Source organism: Nilaparvata lugens, chromosome 5 (assembly GCF_014356525.2).
Source record: "Nilaparvata lugens isolate BPH chromosome 5, ASM1435652v1, whole genome shotgun sequence".
Classification (NCBI taxonomy): Eukaryota; Metazoa; Arthropoda; class Insecta; order Hemiptera; family Delphacidae; genus Nilaparvata; species Nilaparvata lugens.
The window spans coordinates 10,974,665-11,002,541 of NC_052508.1; the positions used below are offsets into that span (position 1 = coordinate 10,974,665).

At 38.1% G+C, this 27,877-nt stretch overlaps 2 protein-coding genes across 2 annotated transcripts in view; one reads left to right on the forward strand and one right to left on the reverse strand.

Moving 5' to 3' along the window:
• The first annotated feature begins 8,163 nt into the window (after window positions 1-8,163).
• On the forward strand, window positions 8,164-9,816 carry LOC111046501 (sperm-associated antigen 7 homolog). Its single transcript, XM_039427660.1, has one exon. It carries the CDS (start codon window positions 8,821-8,823, stop codon window positions 9,487-9,489), a length of 669 nt encoding a protein of 222 aa, XP_039283594.1. The 5' UTR covers window positions 8,164-8,820; the 3' UTR covers window positions 9,490-9,816.
• Window positions 9,817-13,239: 3,423 nt separating this feature from the next.
• Window positions 13,240-27,877, reverse strand: part of LOC111046500 (exocyst complex component 7) — a 48,886-nt gene continuing 34,248 nt past the window's right edge. Inside the window, exons 9-14 of the mRNA XM_039427661.1 lie at window positions 25,965-26,144; window positions 23,650-23,899; window positions 22,217-22,433; window positions 19,464-19,566; window positions 16,901-17,034; window positions 13,240-13,493 (exon numbers count right to left, since the gene is read on the reverse strand). Coding sequence (XP_039283595.1) covers window positions 13,391-13,493; window positions 16,901-17,034; window positions 19,464-19,566; window positions 22,217-22,433; window positions 23,650-23,899; window positions 25,965-26,144 — 987 coding nt within the window. The 3' untranslated portion in view covers window positions 13,240-13,390. The remainder of the gene's footprint in view (window positions 13,494-16,900; window positions 17,035-19,463; window positions 19,567-22,216; window positions 22,434-23,649; window positions 23,900-25,964; window positions 26,145-27,877) is intronic.

Here is a 27,877-nt window from a genome sequence, read left to right on the forward strand (position 1 = left end):
TTTGTAATGTTTTCACTATAATCCAGTCTATGAGAGTTAATTTCAATGAAAGGTCCATGGTTAAAGTCAAGTTGGTTCAAAAGTCTTCTATTACCTATAACGATTGTTTTGGATTTTGATTCATTAATTTTCAATCCATGTTGTGCTGTCCAGAGTGAGACAGCAGTCAGGTCCTCATTCATAAGAGTAACTGCTTCACCAAAGTTATCAGTCTTGAAATGTCTATAAATCTGTAGGTCGTCTGCATAAAGATGATATCTGGAGTGTCTGAGTCGGTCAGTTACGTCATTTACATACAAACTAAACAGTAGTGGTCCCAAAACTGAACCCTGAGGTACCCCCCTGTTGACCACCCTCCATCGAGACGTGCTGTCCAATCGAACACACTGCTGTCTGTCAAGAAGGTATGACCTCACCCATGCCACACTACTCTCAGAAAAACCATAATTTTTCAGTTTTTTCAAAAGCAGCGGGTGATAGATACAATCGAATGCCTTGCTCAAGTCAATCAACACCATCAGTGTAGACTGTCTCCTATCCATAGCCATTCGAATGTCATCTGAGACACAGAGCAAAGCTGATGTGGTGCTGTGTCCTCCTCGGAATCCAGACTGATGTTCGCTGATGATTCCTTTCCGAGTAATATAGCCACTTATTTGCTTATGAGCAAGCCTCTCCTGACCCTTAGACAAGACAGACAGTATGCCGACCGGCCGATAATCAGAAGGAGAAGTGGGATCAGGAACTTTGTTGAATGGAATGATCATGGAAAATTTGAATGCAGATGGGAAGCTGGAGGTCATAAATGAAGTATTGTATAAATGTGTGATAAACGGAGAAATGAGAGGCAGAATTAGTTTGATGAATCTCACTGGAAGTGCATCGGCGCCGACAGCATTACTCTTAATATCACAGATTGATCCAATGACATCCATCTGCGTTACTGCTGCCAAGTGAAACTCATCATCACACCGTAACACCTCATAATTATTGGAATACTCGTAGGCCAAATCCAAACTCACCGGAACCTGAGAGAAGTGACAGTTCAATTCTTCAACAGTATGTCTGACCACCAACTTGGACTTATCCTTGCCTGCCCCGAGAGACTTTAAAGCGCGCCATTTGGAAGCCATTGATCTATTAGAGTTTAACAAATTTTTGAAATATTGACTTTTGGAATTTCTAATTAACTGTTTACATCTATTTCTTTTTGCTTTGTATTCGTCAAAAGTATTTGTATTCTGAGTTCGTCTGGCCAGTGTACATAGTCTATCTCGTTCTTTCATCAATTGTTTAATATCCTGGGTAATCCATGGAGCTGGTGTCCTGGTGACACGTCTTTTCCTTAAGGGAACATATTTATTGAAGAGATATTGTAGATTATTGACTATTATTAAAAGGATGTTATTGATATTATTAGTGTAGTAAATTCCTTCCCAGGGCATGTGAATTGTCTCTTGGAATAATGCTGTACTATCTATATTTTTGTAGTCATAATACTTGATTATTTTTGGCTTCATTTTGGGGGGCTTAATGGTGTACACGCAATATATTAGATCATGTCCAGAAAGTCCGGGAGCTGGGATCTGTCCATGAGTTCTTACCAATTTGGGATTAGAGACTACTATTAGATCAAGGAGGGTATGGGATGTAGCCGTATGGTGGGTGGCCTCCAGAGGGAGCAGAGTCAGGTTGCATGAGTCAAATATTGTCGTCAGTTGTGTTCTGTCAAAAGTAGCCGGTCCTAACAAGTCTGTGTTGAAGTCTCCCATAACAATAACATGGTTATAATTGGCCATACACTGCGTAAGACCCTCTTCAAACTCGTCCATAAAGCCTATGTGAGGCGGTCTATAACAGACAGCTAACAAAATTTTCTGTCTTGAAACAGTTATTTCTAAGAACAAATATTCTGGCTTATTAGCTCTAGATGTATCAGATTTGAACTTCGAGACTGGCTTCAATTCGCTTCTAACATATGCCGCCACCCCTCCTCCACCCTTATGCAATCGGTCGTTCCTAACAAGAGTACGAATGAAAATACAGATTGATTCCAATCGTACCAAATGAGTTAGACGAATCAACAGCTCTCATAAATATCTAGCATAAAATCTCGTACATCTCATAATCTCTCCCACACAAATCTCTCTCACTCATTCACAAACATGACTCAGACGCACCTTTCATACCAATCATTAATGCAAATTCTCATCATTGTGAAAAAAAAAATGTTTTTATGCCATATGCGTATGATATTTTGAATCATACGAAGAAAAACAATATCAGAAAATAAATAAGACGAAAAATATCCTACAATTATAAAGAAAAATAAAATGAGTTTAACCTACATGATCATTGTCCATCAATCACCAAATTATTCAGAGCACTTCAATGCTATGCTTATAATTATTTATTGTTTTAGTGTGCTTATACTATGTCAGTTAAGTCCATCAAGTGTCTGCTCCCATCCGCCAGACATGACATTACCATTCTCCCTCCAGATCACGCGTCCATCAACGGTCCATACATTTCGCACTCCAACTCTCCTGGCTACGCTGCGATAGAAGTCGTTTCGTCTCTGTGTCAGGTCCTCGCGTATCGTCAATCCCGTCCCTTTCAATTTGCGCCGATCGTTCAGGACAGCTCTTTTCGTCTGGTAACTGATGAATTTCACGAGTACTGCTCTCGGTCGTGGTTGTTGTTGAGTATCAGTCACCATACGTCGGCCAACGCAATGACATCTGTCGATTGACGCAACGTCTATCTCCTTATTGAGCCTGGTGCGGAAGAAGTCCATAACAATGTCTGAAACGTTTTCACCTCTCTCCTCTGGCAACCCAAAAATTTGCACGCTATTTCTTTGTTGATACTGCTCCAACTCGTCAACTTGTACTGCAGACAATTTTTTCATATTGTCCACTTGAGCGGTTAATGTGGCAATCTTCTTCTCTGCCTCCGCAAACCTGGTTTCGAATTTAACACTAATAGCTGCTGTCACTGATTCCTCCAGCCTGGCAGAAAACTTTTCAAACAATCGTTCAACAATATTGTCGAGTTGATTGTCCTCTGCAAGAAATTCAGATATTGTGTCCTGAATCAGCTGTTTTCCGCAAGCCGGCCCCTCACTGGTGGATGACGAGGAGGAGCGGGGTTGAGGAGCTCCGGCCGGGCTGTTGTTGCCTTGAGCCCTATCTTTGCCGGTTAGCTGCTTGCTATGCGTTCCTTGAGAAATCATGTCGAACAAGAAAATTATATTCACAGGATCTCTCAACAAAGAAAGGAATAGATGCTCGGCCATTGCAATAGGCCGTGCACGGCCGTCTTTGGCCAATAAATTGCCATGCACGGCTGTCTTTGGCCGATCAATTTATCGATCCAAATTGAATGGGATTTTCCAGCTCTATCCTGCCGAACTAACTAGTCAAGCTGACACAACAAAGAGTTTCTAACCTAAAATTGTTTCACAGTCTTGTTTGTTTTTTTTTTTTTTTTTTGAAGTTGATCTGTTTCATGAAGTTGTATCTATGGACAATGAAAAGTTGATAAGTTTGGTTCCATTGTGGGATATGGGAGACAAAAGATATCATCGTCGTTATGTTCATAACTAGCAAATATGTTCAATTTGTAAACAAAGTAAGATGGCCAGGGTTCTATTCCCAGATTAGCGGGAGAGAGTATTCTGTTTAGAATCAGAACCATTTCTGCAAAAAAACCTGAATCCTTTATGGACACCACAGCTGCCCATTGTGCTGTTGATGGCCCAGTATAAGCACGACACTAGAGTGTCATTTGGGCGAGCCGCCAGGCTTTGACTTCATCTCCAATTCCATATACCAACTATAATAGTTCTCTCATTAAATAATTCCATAAGTCCAATAGACTTATAGTGACTGTGATGGCAATGAGTAATGTTATTCATGTCTCCCTCCTCAGACTTTTCTTTCCTAGGTTCTCTTGACCTTCTTTCCTAGTGGGAGGACGTCTGTACCTGTTGAATGCTGTCTCTTGTCTTTTTCATGAAACTTTTATTAGCAAAGGGAGGTTTTTCCTATTAAACATCCTAGAAACAATTCAAGGGAATGGGGCTAATTATTTGTTTGAAGAGATGTGAAGACATTTATTCTCTTTTCTGGATTTATTCTATGAATCAGATTCAGATAATGAACTGTTTCTAATAACATTGAATTGAACAAATTTTTAAGATTTATTGAATGATAAAATTGAAAGATCAACCCGAAAAGAAATAATTCTTTCAAGGAAAAGTCTTTTATTGGACGGCTTTTTGTGTTTTTGTCACATTGATCAGATGTTTCTCTCCAATGCCTGAGAAATGTGTGTTGCAATCGAAATGGTTTGCAGTGTGTTGTGGACTATCTGTCTCCATGATCAAAGACTGTCATGCACATCAATTCATTGTCTTCTAAAAACCAAAAATCCAATCATTAACATTATTATCAAGTTCATTTACATGTAAATATCCTTCTCCACATTGCATGTAATACTTATTTTTTGTTATCAAATGAGAAACTTTTTAGTATCACTTACACATATAAAAGAGTAGTCTGGCAATAAAAAATTGGTAGTTGACCAGTCATACAAGTTCAGTAATAAATGACCTTGACCTTTTTGGGTTATTGGAGTGCTCCACCACCCCTTCAGCCTCTCGCACAGCCCTGAAACGAGCTGCAAAATCAGCTTCCTGGTTCGGTATACTATCCATTGGAGGACTAAATGGGTCCAGTAACCTTGTTCAATCTTTCCATCTTGTAAAATTCGAATACTTTCTGAGATTCTCTAATATCTTTTCTAGAAACAGCCACCATGTTATCTTGTTTTAAAAAATCTTTTTTGAAATGATTTATTGTTATCTTGCTCTCCCTACCACAGAATATGATAAATATGATGAATCAATATTGAATACATATGTCCATCTTGCGAGAATGAGTAAACATTTTTGACAACTTGATGTCCATAACTGGCAAATATGTTCAATTTATAATACAACAAAGTACAATGGTCATGTCCTGTTTCCAGATTTGCAGGTGATAATTTTTTGTTGAGAATCAGATATTTTACTGCAAAAAACCTAAATCCTATTTGGAGACCGCAGCTGCCCATTGTGCTGTTGATGGCCCTGTATAAGCACAAATTTAGAGCGCAATCTGGGTTGGCCGCCAGGCTCTCAGGTCATTCCCTATGCCGTGACCTATTAGAATAATTGTTCTCTCATTGAAAAATTTCATCAAGTCTTATTAAACTCATAGTGACTGTGATGGCAATGAATATGTTATCTTGCTCACCCTACCACAGAATATGATGGATTTGATGAATCATTATTGAATACATATGTCCATCTTGCAATAATGAACATGAACATTTTTGACAACTTGTGATAGTGTCCATAACTGGAATATGTTAAATTTATAATACAACAAAGTACTATGGTCATATTCAAGTTAATCAGTCCAGCAGTTCAGACGTGATGATGCATCATTTGTGGATTTCCTATCCCCTACATGTATAAGCCAATTATTTCCTTTATTATTATTATAGACTAGCAGATAACCCGTGCTCAGCAAGGGTCTAATTAAAAACTTGACAAACTGCAAACTTGACCTACTAAAATCTTGAAGAATTGAAAATAGGTCTATAATCATCCTCGGTAAATTAAGAAATCCATATGAAAAATTTCAAGTTAATCAGGTGAATAGATCAGACGTGATGATGCATCATTCGTGAATTTCCTATCCCCTATATTTATATATTTTAAGCCAATTCTTTCCTTTATTGACCGAAGCAAAGCTGAGGTCTTAGTTTCGACTCGATTGGCTTTTGTCTGTTTGTAGCGCAGTTACAGTCGCAGTTATTGTCCGATTTGGATAAAATTTGGTATACAAGTACTTTGAAACAAGGCGCGTCGACATATACAAATGGTGTCTTGAAATTTTGCATTTTAAGGATAATATAAAAGAACAGGAGTCTCCTTCGAACGCCAATATTACCGTAAAAATTAGACTATAGAATTATTGATCAAAAATCAGCTGTCGAGTGGATTATTAATTGCATGCAATGACGCATGCAAATAATATCTCAATGTAATTTAGTAAAAAATCAGCTGTTGTGTGTACTATTAGTTGCAAGCAACTAATAACTAAAAGCAACATGGTACCTTCTCTCGACTTTTCTCTGCTTTCAACTCAGGCTGACCTGTTGCCAGTAGGCTAGACGCACACCAGTTAGTCAAGACAAGTCAAGACATAATCAGACACGTTTAGTTACAATACTTCACATTGTTGATTATGACGCAACTCACACTGATTAGTCATTGCAATTAGAAATATCTTCATAATCAACTATGTGAATTATTGTGACTAAACGTGTCTTGTCTTGACTAAATGATGTGTGCGTAGCCTTATGAAGCAACACACACCGATTAGTTATTGCAATTGGACATGTCTTAATAAGCATTTATGTGAAGTATTGTGACTAAACGTGTCTTGTCTTGACTAACTAGTGTGTGCCTAGCCTAAGTCTTGAAGGAGATTAGCTTTTGATGTCAGCATTTTTGATACACCAGCCTCAACAGCCATTAGTCGTTTTCACACCGATATCTCGCCGACACGACAGAATTCACTCTGATGGACAGTATATGGACTGACGAGGCTGTGGTTTATAACTGCGCGAGGTATACTGTTCACAGAACTACTAGTTATATTACAGATTATTTGGTAGAAATAGTAAGTTACTTACCGTAGCCAGCAAAGGACTGACAGAGCCCAGAACAAGTTTGTGCGCGTAGACTTTGCGTCCACCCTTGGCTATCAGCCGTACATCCGTGAAAGTTTCCGATATGGAGAAGTCTCGAAAAAGTTTCATTAGTTCGGCCTTGTGGAACTGGTTGGTGATTGCGAAGCTCATCCTGATGCTTTCCAAAAAGTAGTTCCTCTTGATCTAGTTCTAGAAAAACATTAATTATAATTATTTATTTCATTCCACAATCACAATATCATACTAATGATTGAGTGAAAATCAACAGGACAAACCCAAAACTGTCTCTCTCCCTAATTTTGATAAAAAATGGTCCAAATGAGTTTATAATTATTGTATAATTTCATAAACTTTGGACAACATCAACTTTTTCTCAAAATTTCGCAGAGAAATGGAAACATATATATAAGCTAATGTAATGCATTTACATTCATGATATACATGTGTTTTGGATGGACACGTTAATTGGTCGGTCCCAGCTGCCTGTAGCAGTCGTTAGATCATAACTGATGTGGTCCTGAAATAGATCAGATGCGACCTGAAACACTGATACCAGACCTGAGCCAGCCAGGTTACACTGTCAATTTGTGAATTTCAGAGTGTCTTGGCGAATAATTAAGTTGGTAAAATTCAAGTACGGTAGCTACTATTTTTATGTTTAGTACAATTTTTAAGCAGCAGGTAAGCTACTATGTTAACTGCTACCTGCTAGTGAAGTAGCCTACCCAGCCTTACCTAGCTTAGTTTTAGCATTCAGCTCCAACTTGGGAATCACACACATGTGCTTAATTGGTGTAGGAATAACAACGTGTAGAAGAAAACTACCTATACGACTTTCCAGTCAATTAAAAACAGCGAAAACTCCTGTCTTAAGTCTTAAAAATAAACTCCAACAAACAACAAGAGAGCATCAATATATTTCTAGGTTAGCTTCTGTGCTGATACTTGACTCAAAAGATTTAGATTTTGTAGTTTGCAATTTATAAAATTCAAAATGTGCTATTTTGAATGATTCCTTATTTAAAAAACAAGAATCATAAATGTAGTAAGGTACACATCTATTTCACATCGATTTGCATTAGGAAAGCACTTGGAATAGAATAAAATCATATCTACTCACCTGGCGACAAGCGTCTGCCAAGAGATTCACCAATAATTTCGGCAATATATTCACAATTCACTCAAAAACGTGAATAATCCTTCAAGACACCGTGAACTTTACGAATTGGCTATGTAGAATGTAACAAAGTAAGGTTAAAACTCCCACCTATTGTAGCTTGTAGCTGTTCTCGATTTCTATATTATGAAACATGGAAGATAAAATGTCTGCTCAAACTCTCTACGCAGGTTTTGTTGTTTCTCTTGTCTACAGCGCTACTGATGAATAGAAGTCTATTCAAGAAACGAATAGTAAACAAATACCTCTATCATTATCTAGTACTCTATGCTTGATTGTACAGTTCAGGTTCACAGTTCTCAGCTGTAGCAGCGAATAGACCGCAGTATTCCATTGTACCTCTCTATTCAGTTGTAGCGTCGAAGCTACTATTCAAAATGTTCAGGTTATCAGCTGAGTCAAATGTCATTCATGTTTCATGTTCAGTTAGCTCGTCTGTAACCTAACCTATGGCAGGTCAATTCAATTAATTAGGAAAGTTGTTTACAATAATTAATTATTCATCTTGCTACACAAATTACAAAACTGTAATAATTACATCTATAAACTCTTGGCACGAGTAAAGAGCTAATCTGATTTATTGGTCGTCCAAGTTGATTTGAGTGAAGAGAAATTTATTCTCTCTCTTGCTCTTGGAACAAGTTCAGCAAAAGTGATTGTTTGTGTGTTGTGTGTGAATGTTGTGCTTCTAACCTCCAACTCCAATTTTCTCTAAATTAACATCCTCAACTAATATTTTTCATCAATATAATTCTACTTTGAAGGTAACTTGCGTTATTATACTATGATTTTTGTGCTGTAAGCAGTAGTTTCAGAGGTTATATTTGTTAATTTGAACACTTATTCTTGGCCAAGTATCTTGCAATTCGAACATCATGGATTTACTCAGTTCTATTTTAAACTCAATGGATAAACCTCCGTCGGCCAGTGATGGACAAAAAGAACAAATGAAGAAACAGAGAGAAGCAATGTTACGTAAACAGAATGAAGAGAGAGAAAAGTTTCACAAATTTCGTAAGAGCGTCGAGGATAAGGTGAATAAGTTTCAGCAAAAAATTGAAGAGAGGCGACTAATATTTGAACCGATGGATCAAGTTTTTCGAGGAATTATTCACGATGTAGCAGAAATTGCGGGTATGACTGCGTATTCTTTCGGGGAGGAAGGTTACGATCGATACACTATTGTTTACAAAAAAGACTTTCCGCCCAGTGAAGATGAGATTACAACACTCCGAAACGGCGAAGAATGGAACGAGGAAAAGGCAAAAGAAATTGCACAAAAGCGAAAACTTGAGAAAGATGAGGAAGAGTACGTGAAAAAGAAGCCTGATAAAATTGTGCCGAAATCGAACTACCAGGAAAAGTATCAACATTTGATTGGGACCGAAGTTGCTAAGGATGCCGCGCGAGTCACTCAGACCAACAAGAGCTACGGTTTTGTTCCCAGTGAAAATAAGAAGGATGTTAGGTCGATTGAACAGACTTTGGCCGACATACAATCAAAGAAACGGCAGAAGCTTGAACACAAGACTGACTCCACTTAAATAATATTTCATTAATCTAAGACATTTTCCGTCGAACCGTACAATCAACGATTCAAGTTACTTTTTTAGTTTATTTGTCTTTAAATCTGGGACATCCTTGACAATTATGATTACCGTACTTATTTATTGATTCAACTCGCATGCTGTGGTTCACAACACTACAAAAACTCGATATTATTTTTTACCTAGAAGGGTTTATCATTCTACAACTAATTTATTGTTATTAAATCTTAGAATAAATAATCAATGATATTTCATTGCTAGAAAGATTGTTAATTTTTATCTGTGGAAAAAATCAATATTAAAGTGCATCAGTATTGATCTCAATGCAGGCTTTTACTTTCTAGATTAGTAGAGACCTTGGTACAGATTTCTATTACAGCTCAAACTCATATTACTTATCAGGACACCAAGCTGGGACACTGGTGGGACATCCAAGTGTCCCCATTCCCTGAGTTCTCATATATATTCTTATACTAGGATATGTAATATCATATTAATATTCTTGTATTCAATACACTAGGTGTAAGTACACCAGATTCTGGCGGCCCGCTGGTGTCTCAAGCCGGGGTCACATCTGTCATGCATCGTTCCGATCCTACTCCAATCATACAGGCGGACGACTGTATGACAGCGGAATAGGCAAAGGATTGAATGCGGCAAGCCTTACCTGTCCATCGTATGACCTTTGCTACATCCACTCCACAGAAAAAACGGACATGAGTCGGATCGGACGCTGCATGAGAGGTGAGTCCCGTCCTTCACTCGGGAAGCCAACATTAGTTGGACACTACAAGTCTTAATGCTGGGAGACCAATGGTGTCCTACTGCTTGAAAAATCGGGCATGAGTCGATCAGAACGCTGCATGAGAGGTGAGTCTCGACCTTCACTCGGGTAGCCAACATTTTTGGGATACCAATGGTGTCCTGCTAGTACACTAATGGTACTAATGATACACTAATGGTACGATAATCTCACAGTATCTATAGTGAGGTCTAAGTTAGTTATAAATCGCAGTGGAGATAGATAGGAAAATAACGTTTCCGATCCTCTGTCTTGTCAATGCTTTCTATAGACGGTAGCTGATACAGATTTATTGATGTAATATTAACTGTTCATTCTCGTTTAAAATAATCAAGTATGTTTTATTAAGCAAGAAATTATATTTTTCATAATGAATTTACATAATCAAGATGAAAGATCTTGTTAATTAATTATTAATTCTACATTGTTAAAAGACGATCTGGCAACAGAGCAAAGCGAGAAAGAGATAGCGCTATCCACTTTGTTGAATGATAGACAAGGATAGCAATACCATTGCTAATCAAACAGCCATTATAACTTGGACCTCACTATACAGACTCATTTCCAATATGTTAGGGTGGAAACATGTTGGAGCGGTGGAGGTAACTTTAAGCTAGAGAGTGTTAAAATTTAACCGGCTTTTGTGCAACCGGGCCTAAATCTTCCGCTTCACCATGTTTTCACCCTAAATGAATGAAACATCAGTTGCATTGCCGGTGTGCTCCTTACATATTGGAGGCCATGAGGCAAGTGGATGAATGAATTAAACTACTATAACCTTGAAAATAGTGTATCAAAATTTCATTTAATGAATATTAGTAAGCAAATCATTAGTTTTATGGAACAAACCTCTAGAGGTATAGTGAGGTCCACGTTATAATGGGTGAGGAGAAAGATAGGAGAACAACGTTGCCGATACTGTCTTGTCAATGCCTCCTAGGGACAGTAGCTGATACAGGTTTATTGATATAATATTTATTTATATACATATAAATATAGAGGCTCACAGACAATATTAACTATACATTCTCGTTCAAAATAACCAACTATATTTAAGCAAGAATGACTTAATAATAAATTTTCACAAGATGAAATATTTTGTTAATTATTAATTCTACATTGTTAAAAGACGATCTGGCAACAGAGCAAAGCGAGAAAGAGACAGCAGAGAGAGCTATCAGTTTTGTTGAATGATAGACAAGGATAGCAATACCATTGCTAATCAAACACTGCCATTATAACGTGGACCGCACTATAGTCTCTTTTGACAAGGGATGATAAAGATAACATTATTTATTATAATAGTTTATTGACTGATACATAAATAAATATACATTTTCAAATATACTAATATTATTAACAGATCAATTTTATTAATGATAAAAGCCAACTCATAATAGACATAATCAATAATTCAAATTATATATTTTTTAATATGCTACGATAATTAACAGATCAATATACTCAATGAGAACATATTAATGTTCTTTGAACATCAACTTGTAATGGATATAATATAATAATATTATTTGATGAAATAATAAAGATGATGCATCACAATAGAGTTTCTTATAAGATACGTTGCAACCCTCTCATTCATGAAGAATCTCAATGTTTAGGAAGCTTCCTCTATCTAGGAATGTAGGTACTCTGGAGCCTACTTGGAACAACTCCATGAACCATAGGGCTCAACTCACACTTACGCGACTCAGGTCGAGAAGAGACTCGACTCTAGTCGAGAGCATGTGTTTTCAAATGGTAACGTCGCGGAGACTAGAATCGACTGGTCTGAGTGTCACAACTTGGAAACACATGCTCTCGACTAGAGTCGATTCTCTTCTCGACCTAAGTCGCGTAAGTGTGAGTTGAGACTAAATTCTATCATAGAGAAAATCTGATAGCATAAGAAGATATCCCATGGTTTGTAGAAATCATTGAAAGTTTGGAAGTTTTGTATGCTCTCGACTAGAGTCGATTCTCTTCTCGATCTGAGTCACGTAAGTGTTAGTTGAGCCTTATGCGACTCAGGTCGAGAAGAGACTCGACTCTAGTCGAGAGCATGTGTTTTCAAATGGTGACGTCGCGGCGAGACTAGAATCGACTGGTCTGAGTGTCACCATTTGATAACACATGCTCTCGGCTAGAGTCAAGTCTCTTCTCGACCTGAGTCGCGTAAGGCTCAACTCACACCAACGCGACTCAGGTCAGTTGAGCCTTACGGTTGAGTTGACTCAACGGTCAGTTGAGACGCGTTAGTGTGAGTTGAGCCTACCTTGCCCTTATGCCATTTCAAAGTCAACACGCTGCTCACAGGGACATTAGTAGCAACCTTTAGCTACTATGGAACACGGAATTGAAAATGTCCGGAACTCAAATAAGTACAAGACATTTACAATTCAATTTTCCCGTAGTAGCTAGTGGACATTAGTAGCGCTGACTTGTTGATATCAGTAGCGGCCACTAGCTAATACGGGAACACGGAATTTGAAATGTCTGGAACTCAAAAGTACATGACATTTCCAATTCCGCTTTCCCATAGTAGCTAGTGGATGTCTAGTTGACGCTTTAGTAGCGTTGACTTGTTGACATCAGTAGCGGCCACTAGGTATTACGGGAACACGGAATTTGAAATGTCTGGAACTCAAAAGTACATGACATTTCCAATTCCGCTTTCCCATAGTAGCTAGTGGATGTCTAGTTGACGCTTTAGTAGCGTTGACTTGTTGACATCAGTAGCGGCCACTAGCTACTACGGGAACACGGAATTGAAAATGTCTGGAACTCAAATGTACATGACATTCCCGATTCCGCTCTCCCTTAGTAGCTAGAAGAAGTCTAGTTGACGCTATCAATGTCTCTGTGCGCAGCAAGTTTTACACTAATTGAGATCTTCAGCTATGACCACACTTGTTCAACTTCCAATCATGTGAGATATGCAACTGGTTGCAAGTCTTGAAACCAAAGATAAAAGTATTATTTTAGATATTATTATAGATGAATATTCATGTATTCAAGGATGGATAGAAGAAGAACAGAACTAACTAATTATTGTCTAATTAAAAATGATAAAATATGGAATAAATAGTTGATGATAATTCAGGCAGCAACATCAAAAAACCGTTCAATAAGGGCAGCCACTTGCTCCGGCGTATATTTCACATACTTCTCAGGGTTTTTGGTGAACGGTAAGTTGGAATACCTGAAACAAACAAGGTAAAGGTGAGTTAGTAATTGAAAAACAGTTCAAAACAAATATATCAAGTTTAAGTTGACGTTATGTGAAGGTATATCTATCTATATAAATAAAAATCGAGCCTCAAATTTTGACATTCAATAACTTTTTTTATGTGAGCAACAAATTTGATGATTTTTTAAAGTTGTGTTCGTCATGTTCAGGACCAGGTTTATGGCCTATAAAACTTATAATCCGACTTCAGGACTCTTTCCTACGGTCCTTCAAAGTTTACAAGTGTAATCCTTATAGGAGAAGATTTGTGAGCTGGCCACACACAGAAATAAAAATCTGCTGTTATAATCATTGCGTCATACAACAGCCGTAGGTAAATAGACAAGAGTGTATGCTGCTCCATAACAGCTTTCACTTTTCTCAGTCAGAACATAACCTATTTTTTCGGACATTTTATTATATCAAAATTTGGGAACAGAATAGTTTTGGGCTATGCCTGTTGTTCTATCCCGATCATATTCATATGATTTGTAATTATATCAATAAATAAATAACCGCCCATGTATTTTATTCTAAACGCCCCGACTAAAAACAAAATGACTTTTCTGTGTGTAACCATCCAGCAGTGCGGCCTCAGGTTAAAGACTTACATGATCTAAAGACATTGCTTTGTTTCGAATAATTGTGCTGTCTTCGGTGTTCAGAATTAACTGATTTTTAGTAAATTATTTATTTTTCAGTTGGAAAATTATCTATACAAATAAAATGCCGCATCGCACCTCCTTAGGTGTGCATCAAGCTGAAGTTTGTCATGAGATGCATTAAACTATTTGGCGGTACGAAGTTCGCCGGGCCAGCTAGTAATATAATATAGAAAAGAATTGTCTTATACACGGATAGTAAATTCACGAATGACGCATCATCACGTCTGAACTACCGGACTAAATAACTTGAGATTTTGCATACAAATTCTTAATTTACCGAGGATGGTTACAGGCATATTTTTAATTCTTCAAGTTTTTAATTAGACCTTTGCGGAGCACAGGTTGCCTGCTAGTTTATAATATTCACTTTGAAAATACCGTACAGTGAAATACTAAGCAACTTCTATGCTTCAAAAATAAACAAAATTTAGCCCGTATTACATTAGGAAACAAGGCTGGGTACCCAGTGGGACACCAGTGAGATACAAGCGGTGTCCGTGCGTTTAACAAGCTGGGACACCAGGAATGGTGACCGGACTGGTGACAAGAGTGAGACACCAGCTGGCTTTCGAAACCTGGTGTCCCTACAGAGAGGTCCAAGTTATAATGGCAGTGGAGAAAGATAGGAGAACAACGTTGCCGAACCTCTGTCTTGTCAATGCCTTCTATAGACGGTCGCAGATAGAGGTTTATTGATGTAATATTAACTGTTCATTCTCGTTTAAAATGAACAAATTCCATTCTATTAGGCAATAAATTATATTTTTTAATAATTTCATAATGAATTTACATAATAAAAATGAAATAATTTGTTGTTTGATAATTAATTCTTCATTGTTAAGAGATGATCCGGCAACAGAGCAAAGCAAGAAAGAGATAGTGCTATCCGCTTTGTTAAGTGAAAGACAAGGATAGCAATACCATTACTAATAAACCTGGTGACTAATACCACGGAATAAGCATTTAGTGTTTCTAAAAGTAGTGTTTCACAAAGTAGTGTTTCTTTCCTCTGTGCTAATACTATCGACAATCGATACGAAGGCCGTTCCTCATAGGTCGATATTGTTGGTATCGTATTATGTTAGTTTCTATACAATGAATGGGTTGTAGGAACGCTACAACCATGCGTTCCTCAAAATGCCTTCCGTTGTCATAGCAACCAACTGGTTTGCCAGCACTTTATAGCTTCCAATGTTAGTATCCCATATAAGCGACGCGTCATAGGTGGTTGCAAATGCTATGCGTTCCTTCTTCGGACCGCGCAAATTCAAAATGTTGAACTATCTGTTCTGGCTTTCTGTTGTATGAATTTTGTCGGGATTGAGAAAATAATTTCTAATTATATGACCATCAAATCGAGGTGTTATTAAGACAATTTAAAGGTATATTTCTATTGCCTGATTTGTTGGGGTTGTGCAACCTTAAGAGGAGCCGCCACTGACTCAAGTACTGTTGTAAACAGCTCATAGTGATATTCGTTTCAAACTGTTGGAGTTCCTTATAAATAACATAAGATTAGTGGGACATTGAGACCAACAGAGACTGAGTGGTTGCCTGTGCTTAGTAACATCATGCCTCCAGATCTCAGAAGGTTGGAGAAGAAGAACAAGTTCATTTCCCAGTTGCAACACATTCATGAGGATCTCCCAGTCTCTAGAGATTTGGCTAACCCTCCACCAAGGCGCCTCAAGTCAAGAAGATACTTGAGACTTGACGAGCAATAGGAAATTAGAATTGCAAGGGAGTTATGGAGACAGAGATGGTTGCAGGGAGAGGTCAGGAACAAAGGCCTTGTGGATGACCCTAATGACATTGTTCCTGGCACCCAGCTGAGACGTAGAGAGTGGTGTGGCCTTAACCGGTTCAGGACGCAGGTGGGAAGGTGTGCTGAGCTGATGACAGCATGGGGATACACATCTGATCCTCTGTGCCAATTTGGACAAATCCAATCAATGAACCACCTAATATCTGAGTGTCCACAACACTCCTATCATGGAGGGCTGTCGGCCCTCCATGATGCTGGAGAAGATGCGAGTCAGTGGCTCCAGAACGTTCAAAATTCTATTGGTATTTGAAATATTAAGTGTAAAATTATGTTTTTTTTTAATTTTGGCCTATGTATGCATATATATATATATATATATATAATATATATATATATATATATATATATTATATATATATATATAAACAATATATATATATATATAACATCAATGCTCACATTCAACAAATTCTAGCAGTTGAAAATTATTCCACTACAACACTTGTTAGTTTCAACAGAGAATAGAGATAGGCTACCGTAAAATAATGTTACTGTATGTACCGTACATTTAATTTAAATGTTGAATACCGTCATAGAGAAACAACAGCATAAGTAGATATCCCATGGTATAGGGCGTTTATGTCGCAACTTTAACTATTATCTCAAGCCCATAGTTCATGTAATTCTTTCCAGTGAGGCTGTGTGACACTGGTAGTCTCTCATATTGTACCTTTCATACACCCTCACCCCAACAAAATAGTAAAATTTGACAATAATTAACAGTAATCGGCTTGAGATAACAGTAAAAGTTGCGACATAAACGCCCTATACCATGGGATATCTACTTACGCTATTGTTTCTCTATGATACCGTATAACTACTATGGGTATCTGGTTTCAATAATGATAGTAGCTTACAAATAGTTCCAGTTCCTTTCAGTTTGTACTTACTTGTCATAGAAAGCGTTATATTTGGGCAGAATGTACTCTTTGTTGTCTCTCTTCAAGCTCTCTCTCAGTTCCACATCAGGGATCGAGTATCCGCGCTGCAGCTTTGCCATATCCTCCATTTCTTTGTTGAATCCCTGCAAAATGTATCATTATCACCATCTTTGAAAATTAGCTGTTTCGAAATTGTACTGTACATTAGTTGTAGTGAACGATTCCATACATGTTTTAGTTTGGGAGAGAAATAGTACAAGGTATCCTTAATATTTTTCTCTCCTGATCTGTCCTTTTTTGTAAAAAAAAATTAATAAATTGAAAACTGTATAATAAATTATAAAATTGAGTGATCCGTGGTCTAGTAGATAGAGTGCTTGCGTAGCAACCTAGAGATCCCGGGTTCAAACCCACTCGGAGCCAAAAGTTTTTGAACAGGAAACTCCCGTGTTATCGGATGGGCACGTTAAACTGTCGGTCCCCGCTGAAGTATGACAGTCGTAAGGCCCATTGACGGCTCAAATGATATATTCAGGCGAGGTGGAACTTTCGTCAGGAACTCTCCACCAATAAAAGGCATACGAATATTATAAAATAGCTTCAACTATCAAGTTTGTTCCATGAAAGGATCGCTTCAACAATACAAAAGACCACTCATGAAAATCGTGAATTATTGTGTTTAATCCACAATATGTTAGGGCCAAGCCACACGAAGCGTCTTTCAGACGAGTCTGCAAGGCAGGAAACTCTCCGATTGGCTGATTGGAGTGGCGTTGGGAATCAGCTGATAATATAATCAGCCAATCGGAGAGTTTCCTGCCTTGCAGACTCGTCTGAAAGACGCTTCGTGTGGCTTGGCCCTAAATTGTAAACTTGTGAATCAAGAAAAGCTAGAAGATGCCCACACACACACACACACACACACACACACACACACACACACACACACACACACACACACACACCACACACACACACACAGGGCAAGCACAGCAGTTATAGGACTTATGTGGAACTTTGAAAATAAGTTCTACATAGAAGTAGAACCAAGGTATCTATATTACATTCTAGGTATATTGAGTAGAACTTGATATTTATCTATATAATACTTTACTTTTGTACAAATTTTAACTTGAAAATGACCTGTGGTCGAAACTAGTCGTTAAAATATTTTTAAGTTTTTAATAATAAAGGGTACTACAAGTTTTTATATTGTTTTTATTTATTTATCCATCTATCTACATCTCTAATTTTTCATAGACCTATTATGTAGAACTTAGTGCATTGGTATGAGTGTTAGTATAGCTAATGCTGAGCTAGATCTATATAGAGGTCATGTAGAACTTAGTGCAATGGTATGAGTGTTAGTATAGCTACTGCTGAGCTAGATCTATATATAGAGGTCATGACACCAATGTAAATTTTGGAGCGAGACTCAATATGTCTATTCCCTAATATACCATTATATAAAAATACACTACACTATTTTTACTATAATAGAATACTACTAGACTATATTGTGTACGTTCTGTGTACAGTAAATTGTTCCATCACGTGACTAGTGCAAAATGTTCCCATGGAACGCCATTTCAAAATCGTTGGTCCAAGCTTTTGGCGTGCAAATATAAAGTTGATTTACACTAAAATGTGTAAATGTTTACTAGCTGCGTGAATGAAGAAAGGCTGTTTTACAAACCTACCGTCTAGAAAAGTGTAAATTTCTTTTATTCCATTACTCTCAAATTTTCTATCGAGAAAAATTCATTTAATGAATGGTTATCAAACATCATATTGTTGGTTATGTATTCTATGGCTATGATATGGTAAACAAACTATCAGCGCATGCGCAGAGAAGCAAGCATACTACAATAATCGACCAATGAGAGCTCAGATAGTTGGAACTGTACCAGGTCGGACAATTTACCACGCTTCGACTGTGGGGCAGGAATTTGGAACTGGAACTGGTTTCTGGTACAGAATCTGTCAAAACTCTTCCCATGGAACGCGGAACTTTTTACCTGGTAAATTGTAAATCGGACAATTTACCACATTCCATGTACACAGAACGGGCCCATTCATTCTATAGACCTTACTGCAGAGGTATAATCACAGAATACAATTCAGAATGGAAAGTCGGCTAGTACTCTTACGCCAAAATCCGCCAGCTTGAAAGAAAGTTCAGCATTGTAATAGTAGTAGAGATGGGAAGTTCGGATCACTTTACTGATCTGGGTCAATCGGTCTCGTTCACTGCCGCGACCCGTTCAAAAGACCTGGATAGCGGTAATTTTATTTTTTAACAAGATGGCGCAGTCACGTGACGTAGTCTTGGTGCACTCAAGTCTTGGCGTCATGTAAAATGCATTGTTTAGATTGATACTTTCCATTCTGTATGTATTCTGTGCTATGATAGCTTGAGTATTCGTTGGAATGTTGATCAATAGCTGTAGATTACAACTTGAAACAACACTATATCTATTGAGAGTTCGAAACCTCATAATCAAAATACAATTTCAATTCGCGACATGTGATGAATTAACACAAAATATTGACAAGACAAAATATTACTTACAGCAAATTTCTCCTTAATAACGCTTCTATCCTTTTCCTTGAGTTTGCCAGCAACCAAGGTGGCGTCATCAGTACAAGATATGTGAACCAATACTCGATTCCAGCTGAAACAACAATAATCATCTCATTAGAAATATATAAACACTAGAATGAGTTCTAATTACTAAAGAGACTAAATTCAATATAATTGGATAGGGATTTTGAAAGATACAGTACTTAAAACCAGTCTTCCTATTTCTGTTACTTCAAGCTGTGATGTACAAGAGCATCGCCGTTCAAATACAAACATTTTTCAAGCGCTAATCCAGTGGTACCACAGAGCTCTTTACAGATGAACGGTTCAAGATAACTGATTATTATTAACAGTTCCAAATCTTTCAAAGTCAATCAATTGTAACAGTTCGAAATGATTCTGCCTCAGTCTTTGACATGGCGAAAAACCTAAGCAGTCTGCACACAGTAGCTGTCGCGGGACCGCGAAATCAGAAATTTTCGGTTACAACTCAAATGTGCATGGCATTTCCGATTCGGTGTTCCCGCAACAGCTATTGGAAGCATTGTGACTGCATTGTGCCCAGGTTTAGCATGCTTATTCTAAGACATGAGACTATTTCTGAAAGTGTTGAAAATGATAAATGCTTTCATATCCTTATTCTAAAACATGAGACTATTTCTGAAAGTATTGAAAATGATGAATGAATGAACCTTCCTTCTACGCTCTACTATGTTCCGACACATTTGAATAAATGCATTATGCATTGCATAACACAACGCAATTGCATTTGAATAAGTGCATAAAGGCACTTTTCCACACTCTCAGCTACCATCTCTGAATCCCCCTCTATGATGGGGCCCTAAGGCCGGCCACTAACGATACGATTCTCTGTTGTTTATTTTTTCTTTGCTGCTCTATTTTTGAGGTTATACTAGTAGTTCTGCGAACAGTGGACCTCACTCATGAATAGCCTACAACTTTCAAACTAATGAGAAGGGCCATTAAGAAAGTACAGTATATTGTGAAGATTTATCCATGTCATCTATTATTTTCTCCATTGAAAGTGTTAAAGTCATTGTTTCCAGGGACACCGGACTTAATGTCTCTCAAGGAGGTACCTTTACATCGTCCCCATATTTACAATATTAACATATATTACAAATTTTCTAACAATTAATTATAAGAAATCGGTCAAATGACAGAAAAATGGAATATGCAGTAGGCAATTTAGACGATGAATCGTCTCACAGACGATAGTAGTGAGACGGAAAATGATTCTAAATAAGATGGGTTTGTTGGTGACAATGACAGAAGGTTGCTAATAATGTTTTTCATGGAAAGTGGATTCAGTGTTATGGCGGCTTGTTATGCCTATGCAGAATGTTTATGCTCACATACCGGTTTCCGATCTCATACTAGAACGAAAACAAGAGCTAACTAAGCTGTGATGTCTCCGGCCGGATCGGTAGGTCTAGAAACTATTCATCTATGAAACAGGGAAATAAATATCGTGTTGAAAAGGGAAGAAATAGTGCAATCAAGTGAGAAGTTTTCTTCAATTAATAAATACAGTATGATTAGGAGCGGCTCAGACGTTTCAAGGTTCACCGCTGACAACTCTTGTCCTCTATCAATAGCATTCCAACGATACCATCCATTCAATACAGCACATTTTAGAGCGGCACAATATTTATATTCAATTTATATTGAAACCGGAGGTCTTATCAAAAATCGTTACACATACGTTTCTGCGCCTTGTTTCAAAGAACTTGTATACCAAATTTCATCCAAATCGGAAAATAACTGCGACTGTAACTGCGGTACAAACAAACAAACAGACAAAAGCCGATCGAGTCGAAACTAAGACCTCAGCTTCGCTTCGGTCAATTATTTTTGTATCATTATTATACGTAATTTTCGAGTGGTTAATTCATTGTTATCGGTGGTTTATTTTATGTTAGAGGCTGCTTTCAAACAGCTGTTTTTCGCTTGAAGCTTTTTGCTGAAGACTCAAAAAGCGTGAATAGATAGATAAATATAGATGTATTGCCATAACATTCATAGAATTAAAGACCCAAAGCGATTTCTCCTATTCTACGGTTTTTAGCGTAACCATTCCGGTTCATTCCGGTTCATTGCGGACGACTACTCTACCTAATCTTCGCTACCTAACCTACCCTACCTAACCTACCCCCAACACCCCTAACCTAATTAACCTGCCTTCCCTCGTACAGTCGTAAAAGGCAATTGTGCGGGCGAAGCCCGCCTCCCAGCCGGACCGCAAAGCGTGGAGGCTGCTATCCAACCCAATACAATCATAAAAGACGATCAGGCGGGCGAAGCGCGGAGGCTGCTATCCATCCCGATTCAGTCATAAAAGGCGATTAGGCGGGCGAAGCCTGCCTCCCAGCCAGAGCGCAGAGGCTGCTATCCAACACTATACAGTCATAAAAAACGATTGGGCGGGCGATGCTACCTAACACTTTACAGTCATATAAAACGACTGGGCCGACGAAGCCCGACTCCCAGCCGGAGCGCGAAGCGCAGAGGCTGCTAACCCACCTTTCCGGGGGTGCAGGGGGCGAAGCGCGATTTGTTAGATAAATATAATTGTATTGCCATAACATTCATATAATTAAAGACAACGTCAATACACAATTTCATGTACGTCGAATGACATACACACATGTACGTCGTTTACAGACATATTTGACATGCCTGCAGTATCGTTAGTAGCCGGCCTAAGGAGTGATAAATACCTCTTCTGGTAGGCCTCCTTATGACCGCCAATCATCTGTTGGTAGGAGTGCTGGCAGTCAGGCTCGCTCAGTGTTACTAACTCTAGCAGAGTGGACCGTTGCAGCGTGTTGAGCACGTGGTTGCAGTTGTTCAGCCTGAACAGTGCCTTCACTCCTGGCTCCGTGTAGGCCTCACTCTTAGACACCAGTGCGCAGTTCAGTTGAGAGATCACTTTCTCTGAAAAAAAATAGAAAATTACAGTCCGGGTCCTGAAGGTTTGCCTATTGGCGGAGTGCCACTAAACTACATTTCTACCCGTTCAAAAACATGGAACATTTTTGAAAATGTATCTTTCCATAAGCAACAGTTGTTCGTTTGTATCTTCTCAAAAGCAACTTGATGCATCCGAAAAGATACACAAGGAGCTTTAGGGTAACCGTCTACTGGAACCGTATTCAACCGATCCGTTCGGCCGCTGGATTGGACGAATCTCCCGGCCATTAATTCGGCCGAACACGGTCGTCCATTGGAAACGTTTTTGTCAGTCTAGTTCAGTAGTTGGCTGGTTGCCAGAAAGTGAAGTGGCAAGCTAGTTAGTAGGGAAAGTCATTCTTCTGTGTGTGTTTACTCACAAAGATAATAAAAAAAAACAAAAACAGACAAGACTGAAACAATTTTGAGGTTAGGATGATGTTGTCTCAGCTCGACTTCGGACGGATAGAGCCGGAAAATCCCATTCAATTCGGATCGAAAACTTGATCGGCCGGAGACGGCCATGCATGGACGTATGAACCTTTTACAATGGACGAGCATCTTTAGCTTTCTTTGTTGGGGGATCGTTCGGACGAGTTCGGTAGTTTTCGGCCGATGCTAGTTTGGACGAAATCGGTTCCAGTGGACGGCCCACCTAAAATTTATCTTTCCATAAGCAACAAAAACTTAAATGAGAACGACTTGATATTGTCAAAATATTGATACTGCTATAGTATAAGTAATTTTTTCAAGATATGAAGATTTTAAAGCTGATTGATGTGTATCATTTGTTTTCTTTGTACAGGTACGCTATTATTCAAGTCATGTGACAATTTACAATATAATTGGATTATGAAAGTCACTGACTAGATTTAATATACAGAATTTGTAAAGAATGAAAGAATATTGAAAGAGCAAAAAGAAATGGTAGAGGAGGAGGAGGAGGAGAAGAAGACAGGTGGAGGAGGAGTAGGAGGAGGAAGAGCAAAATGAAATGGTAGAGGAGGAGGAGGAGGAGGAGGAGGAGGGGTGAGGAGGAGGTGGAAAAGGACGAAGAAGAGAACAGAAAGAGGACTAGGAGAAGGTGAAGAGAGAGGAGGATATGGAATCACCTACAACACTATAATATCAAGAGTGACAATACAATAATTTAAGAAGTATTTACTATTACAATTGTGTTGTTTTCAAGTATTTTACTAACTTATGTAAATGCCAAGCAACGCCTTGTTCTTATCCAACTGCGGGCGACTTGCGATCAGCTGATTGAGCTGAGGCGTGTAGTCGGGCGCCGTGGCCAGCACTCGAGCCACCGTTTCCACGTACTCCATCAGCTGTTCGAGGAACACGAGTGTGTTGGAGGTCAACTCGTGCACGGTGCCGTCGCGAGGCAGGCCGTGGCTCGACGAGTCGCCTCGAATGTGCTCGATGAACTCCTCCAGTGCTTGGGCGCCCTAACAAGTTGATAAAATAAAATTACTCAAAGAAAAGACTACCGATTCTCTCCCAAGTTCTCAAAAACAGTTAGTGCTACGGCAATCAGAAATTAACGTTCAGACGGGAAAGATAATGATTAAAGTAATACATATGCTATTAGTTTAATAAAATTAATTAATAGTAATAGTATCAATAATAATATCAATATTAATTAGTAGTTTAATAATTTTAACATAATAGGGCCGGTTTCCGAGCTTGTGATTGAGGTAAGTTCTAGACTTTCAACAACTGTAGTCGGAAAATTGGCTTTCCGAAACGGGGCGTAGTCGCAGTAAATAGTTGCAGCAAAATAAATCTTTATTTTCTCATTTCTATAATTGGAAACGTTTTCCCTTGACGAAATAAAACATTCCTAAATAATTCAAAATAGCTGAAACTTTACATTATTTTCTCTTCATGTTATTTTGTGATCAATTTTCTAGTTTTTCGAAATTTAATTTAAACGTAACTTTGACTTTGACTACGACTACGCCCCGTTTCGGAAAGCCAATTTTCTGAAATCCAAAAGTCTAGAACTTGGCTAAATCCCGAGCTCGGAAACCGGCCCTTAGTGTAATATGCTATTCTTCACAAAATAAGTTCTTATCCGAATAGCAATATAAGAAAATAAACACATATTATCTTTATCATAAGTCACAATTATAAAAATTCGAGAGATAAACATGTTTGGATTTAATCATGTTGATTCTTTTCCAACCATTGATTTGATTTTGTAAATGTATAAAGGGATGGAATTAATAAATTCAATATCCAGATTCACAGTAATCGTCAGCTTTGATAAACACGATGTAATTACACGACTCGATAGCGTCAATCAAGCGTCCACTAGCTGTCGCGGGAACACGGAATTGGAAATTCCATGTATATTCGAGTCGCGGACATTTTCAATTCCGCGTTCCCCTAACAACTAGTAGCCGCTGTCCCTGTGCAAAGGTGCGTACAGATATACGCGCTTCGAACACGCTCCAAACATGCTCTGATTATGAACGTTATGCGAGATGTTACGCAAGGGTTCGCTAGAGGTTTGAAGGATGATGATAAATAAATAAATAAATGATCGCGCGCTCGTCTTATAGTTGACTTCGCTACAACCTAACCTCACTATTGTGAAACGTTAAATCCAGCTGATCGGGTGACAAAACTGAATAAAATATTCTGACCAGGGGATTGCTGGGTAGCCTAATAATACATTATTTTTACATAATAAATTGATGATAATATTTTTATGTTTATTGCATTTATTATGTTGATGTTTTATTACAAAAAAGGTTATGTCTGTCAATGTTTTGAAGGGTGAAAGGCTTGGTTAGGAGTTTGGCTTCTTTCTTCTAAATTCTAATATGCTGGTACCTATTATTAAAAAATATGTTTTTCTAATTTAACATTATTCAATTTTGATAATTTTATATGCCAACAAAGATATCGTAACTGATTCAACAAAAACGTTGACCGCGAATGCGCAACTATTGGTTAGTTCGCCCTAGGAACTTGCCAAGCTCGAGCTTTGTTACACGCTCTGATCGCGTTCCGCTCTTGCTCGACCTGCGATCATCTTGTGATCTGCTCGAGTATCGTTCGTTTGCGGAGCAGAGCGTAAGTCTGTTCGCACCTTAACACATGTCCCTGTGTGAAACGTGCTTGTGTAAACAATTTGACTGCATATCGACAATAAAATGAAAAATCTCGGGTGTATACAACACAGTTCTTCAAGGATCAAGGAGTTGTCATCCTTAATATAACTGTGTGATCACATTGGATGCGTATATGTACAAATGCAAGCTTGGTTAAGCATGACCAAGCGTGCAGATAAGAAACAAAATGTGGAAAGAGCAATAGGAACACTCACACTGAACGCATGCACTTGCTGGTTGCGTTCAGTGTGAGCAGCTACATGCAAGTCACAACATGTTTCAATGGCACTTTTCAAATTTTGTTTTTCGGCTCATGCATGATCTGACGTGTAGTTGCACATTCCATGTGATCTCACCCTTTATATAAAACTATATAGTGGTTCGGAATTACCGTGCTATGCAGTGTGTTGAGAATAGACGTGAACTGGGATCTCACGTTGTAGTCACACCCCTCCACCGTTCGCTCAAACTCAGGCTTCATGTTGAGTAGATGCTTCACTATGGGAAACACAACCAACACGGCACCAAAGTCCTGCCGGCTTATGCAGCGTTTCGCTCGCGTTGCTATGTTCTGAAAACACAATTCATATTAAAAAAATGTTGCACTTGATTTATTCTATTCAAGTATACTTTGAAAAATATACAAAAATCATACAAGATAGATAAATTTGTGGCTCTACCAGCAAACGGTGATTTCAGTTTTCCATTGCCTTCTATAGTGGACTTAGTGAGGTCCACGTTATGATGACAGTATCTTACCAGTAGTTCTGTGAACAGTAGACCTCGCGCTCAGTAAGTTACATTGACCTGTTGTTATGTTTTCTCAAAAATTAATAAATAATTTATCAATTTAAAATGTCTAGAAAAAATCTTAAATAAACATAGAGCTTTCTGTCCTATCGTACCGTGACGTGTCGTCCCGGAATGTGAGTGTGAGCGCTGTTATCAGGTCTGGCTGCAACTGTCTACCACGTTGATGGAAATATACATTTTCAAGATGTTCGATGTTTTTGAACGGGTAGTATTATAGTCAACTGTCTACAACGTTGATGAAAAGATACATTTTCAAGATGTTCGATGTTTTTGAACGGGTAGTATTATAGTCCACTAGACAGCTGATTTATGATGAATAATTCTATAGTCTGATTTTTATGGTAATATTGACGTATGAAGGAGGCTCCTTTTTCCTTTTATATTATCCTTGAAATGCAAAATTTCCAAAAACCTTGTATATACGTCGACGCGCAATTAAAAGAGGAACATACCTGTCAAATTTCATGAAAATCTATTACCGCGTTTCGCCGTAAATGTGCAACATATAAACATTTAAACATTAAGAGAAATGCCAAACCGTCGACTTGAATCTTAGACCTCACTTCGCTCGGTCAATTAACATTGATGTTGCTATCCTTGTCTATCATTCGACAAAGCAGATAGCATCATCCTTTTCAAACTCTGCAATGTTGCCAGATCGTTTTCAACTATGTAGAAATATAATTAATCAGCAAAATAATCAATCTCAAATATAAAAAAAACTCATTATTCAATCATTGAAAAATATTTGTTCTTGGCGAATAAGATAAAATTGATTATTCTAAACAAGAATTAACAGTTAATTTCACTTCATAAATACCGGTATCAGCTATCCTCTATAGAGGGCAGTGGCTAGGCAGAGAATCGGCAACGCTGTGCTCCTATTTTCCTCTACTACCATTATAACGTGGTATCCCTAACTAATGTGCAACGGTGTAGCTGACAGTGTATCAGCTTGCAACGAAAACTTGACGAGCTGAATGGCTCAACTTCCCATTTGTTTCAGTATCTCAGGAAAATGGTCACAATAGGTACGTGATGAGCTGAGAACTTGACGAACTGATACACTCCTGTATCAACCTCAGAAAATGTATCAATATTCAGTAAGCGAACCTGAATATTATCATAGAGAGAAGATACCATTTATTATATCCCATGGTATAGGTCGTTATGTAATGTCAAGCTCATTTTTTGTTTAACTCAAGCCGATTACTGTCGACTCTAGTCTATTACTACTTTTTTGTTGGGGTGAGAGTGACAGAACTGCCAGTATGAGAGACTACCAGCGTCACATATCTTCACAAAAATAATTATAAGGACTACAAAGTGGAACATTTTACAATTAACAATGAAATGTTGGACATAAACGCCCTATACTATGTATATCTCAATATGCTACCTTTTCTCTATGATATTGATGTAGCCTAACCCTGTATAATGTGAGCATGGTTTGTCAAAGTGACTATTTTGGCAACGAACTGTTATCTATGA

Coding starts and splice junctions, on each gene's coding strand:
- LOC111046501 (XM_039427660.1), top strand. CDS start 8,821: ATGGATTTACTCAGTTCTATTTTAAACTCAATGGATAAACCTCCGTCG.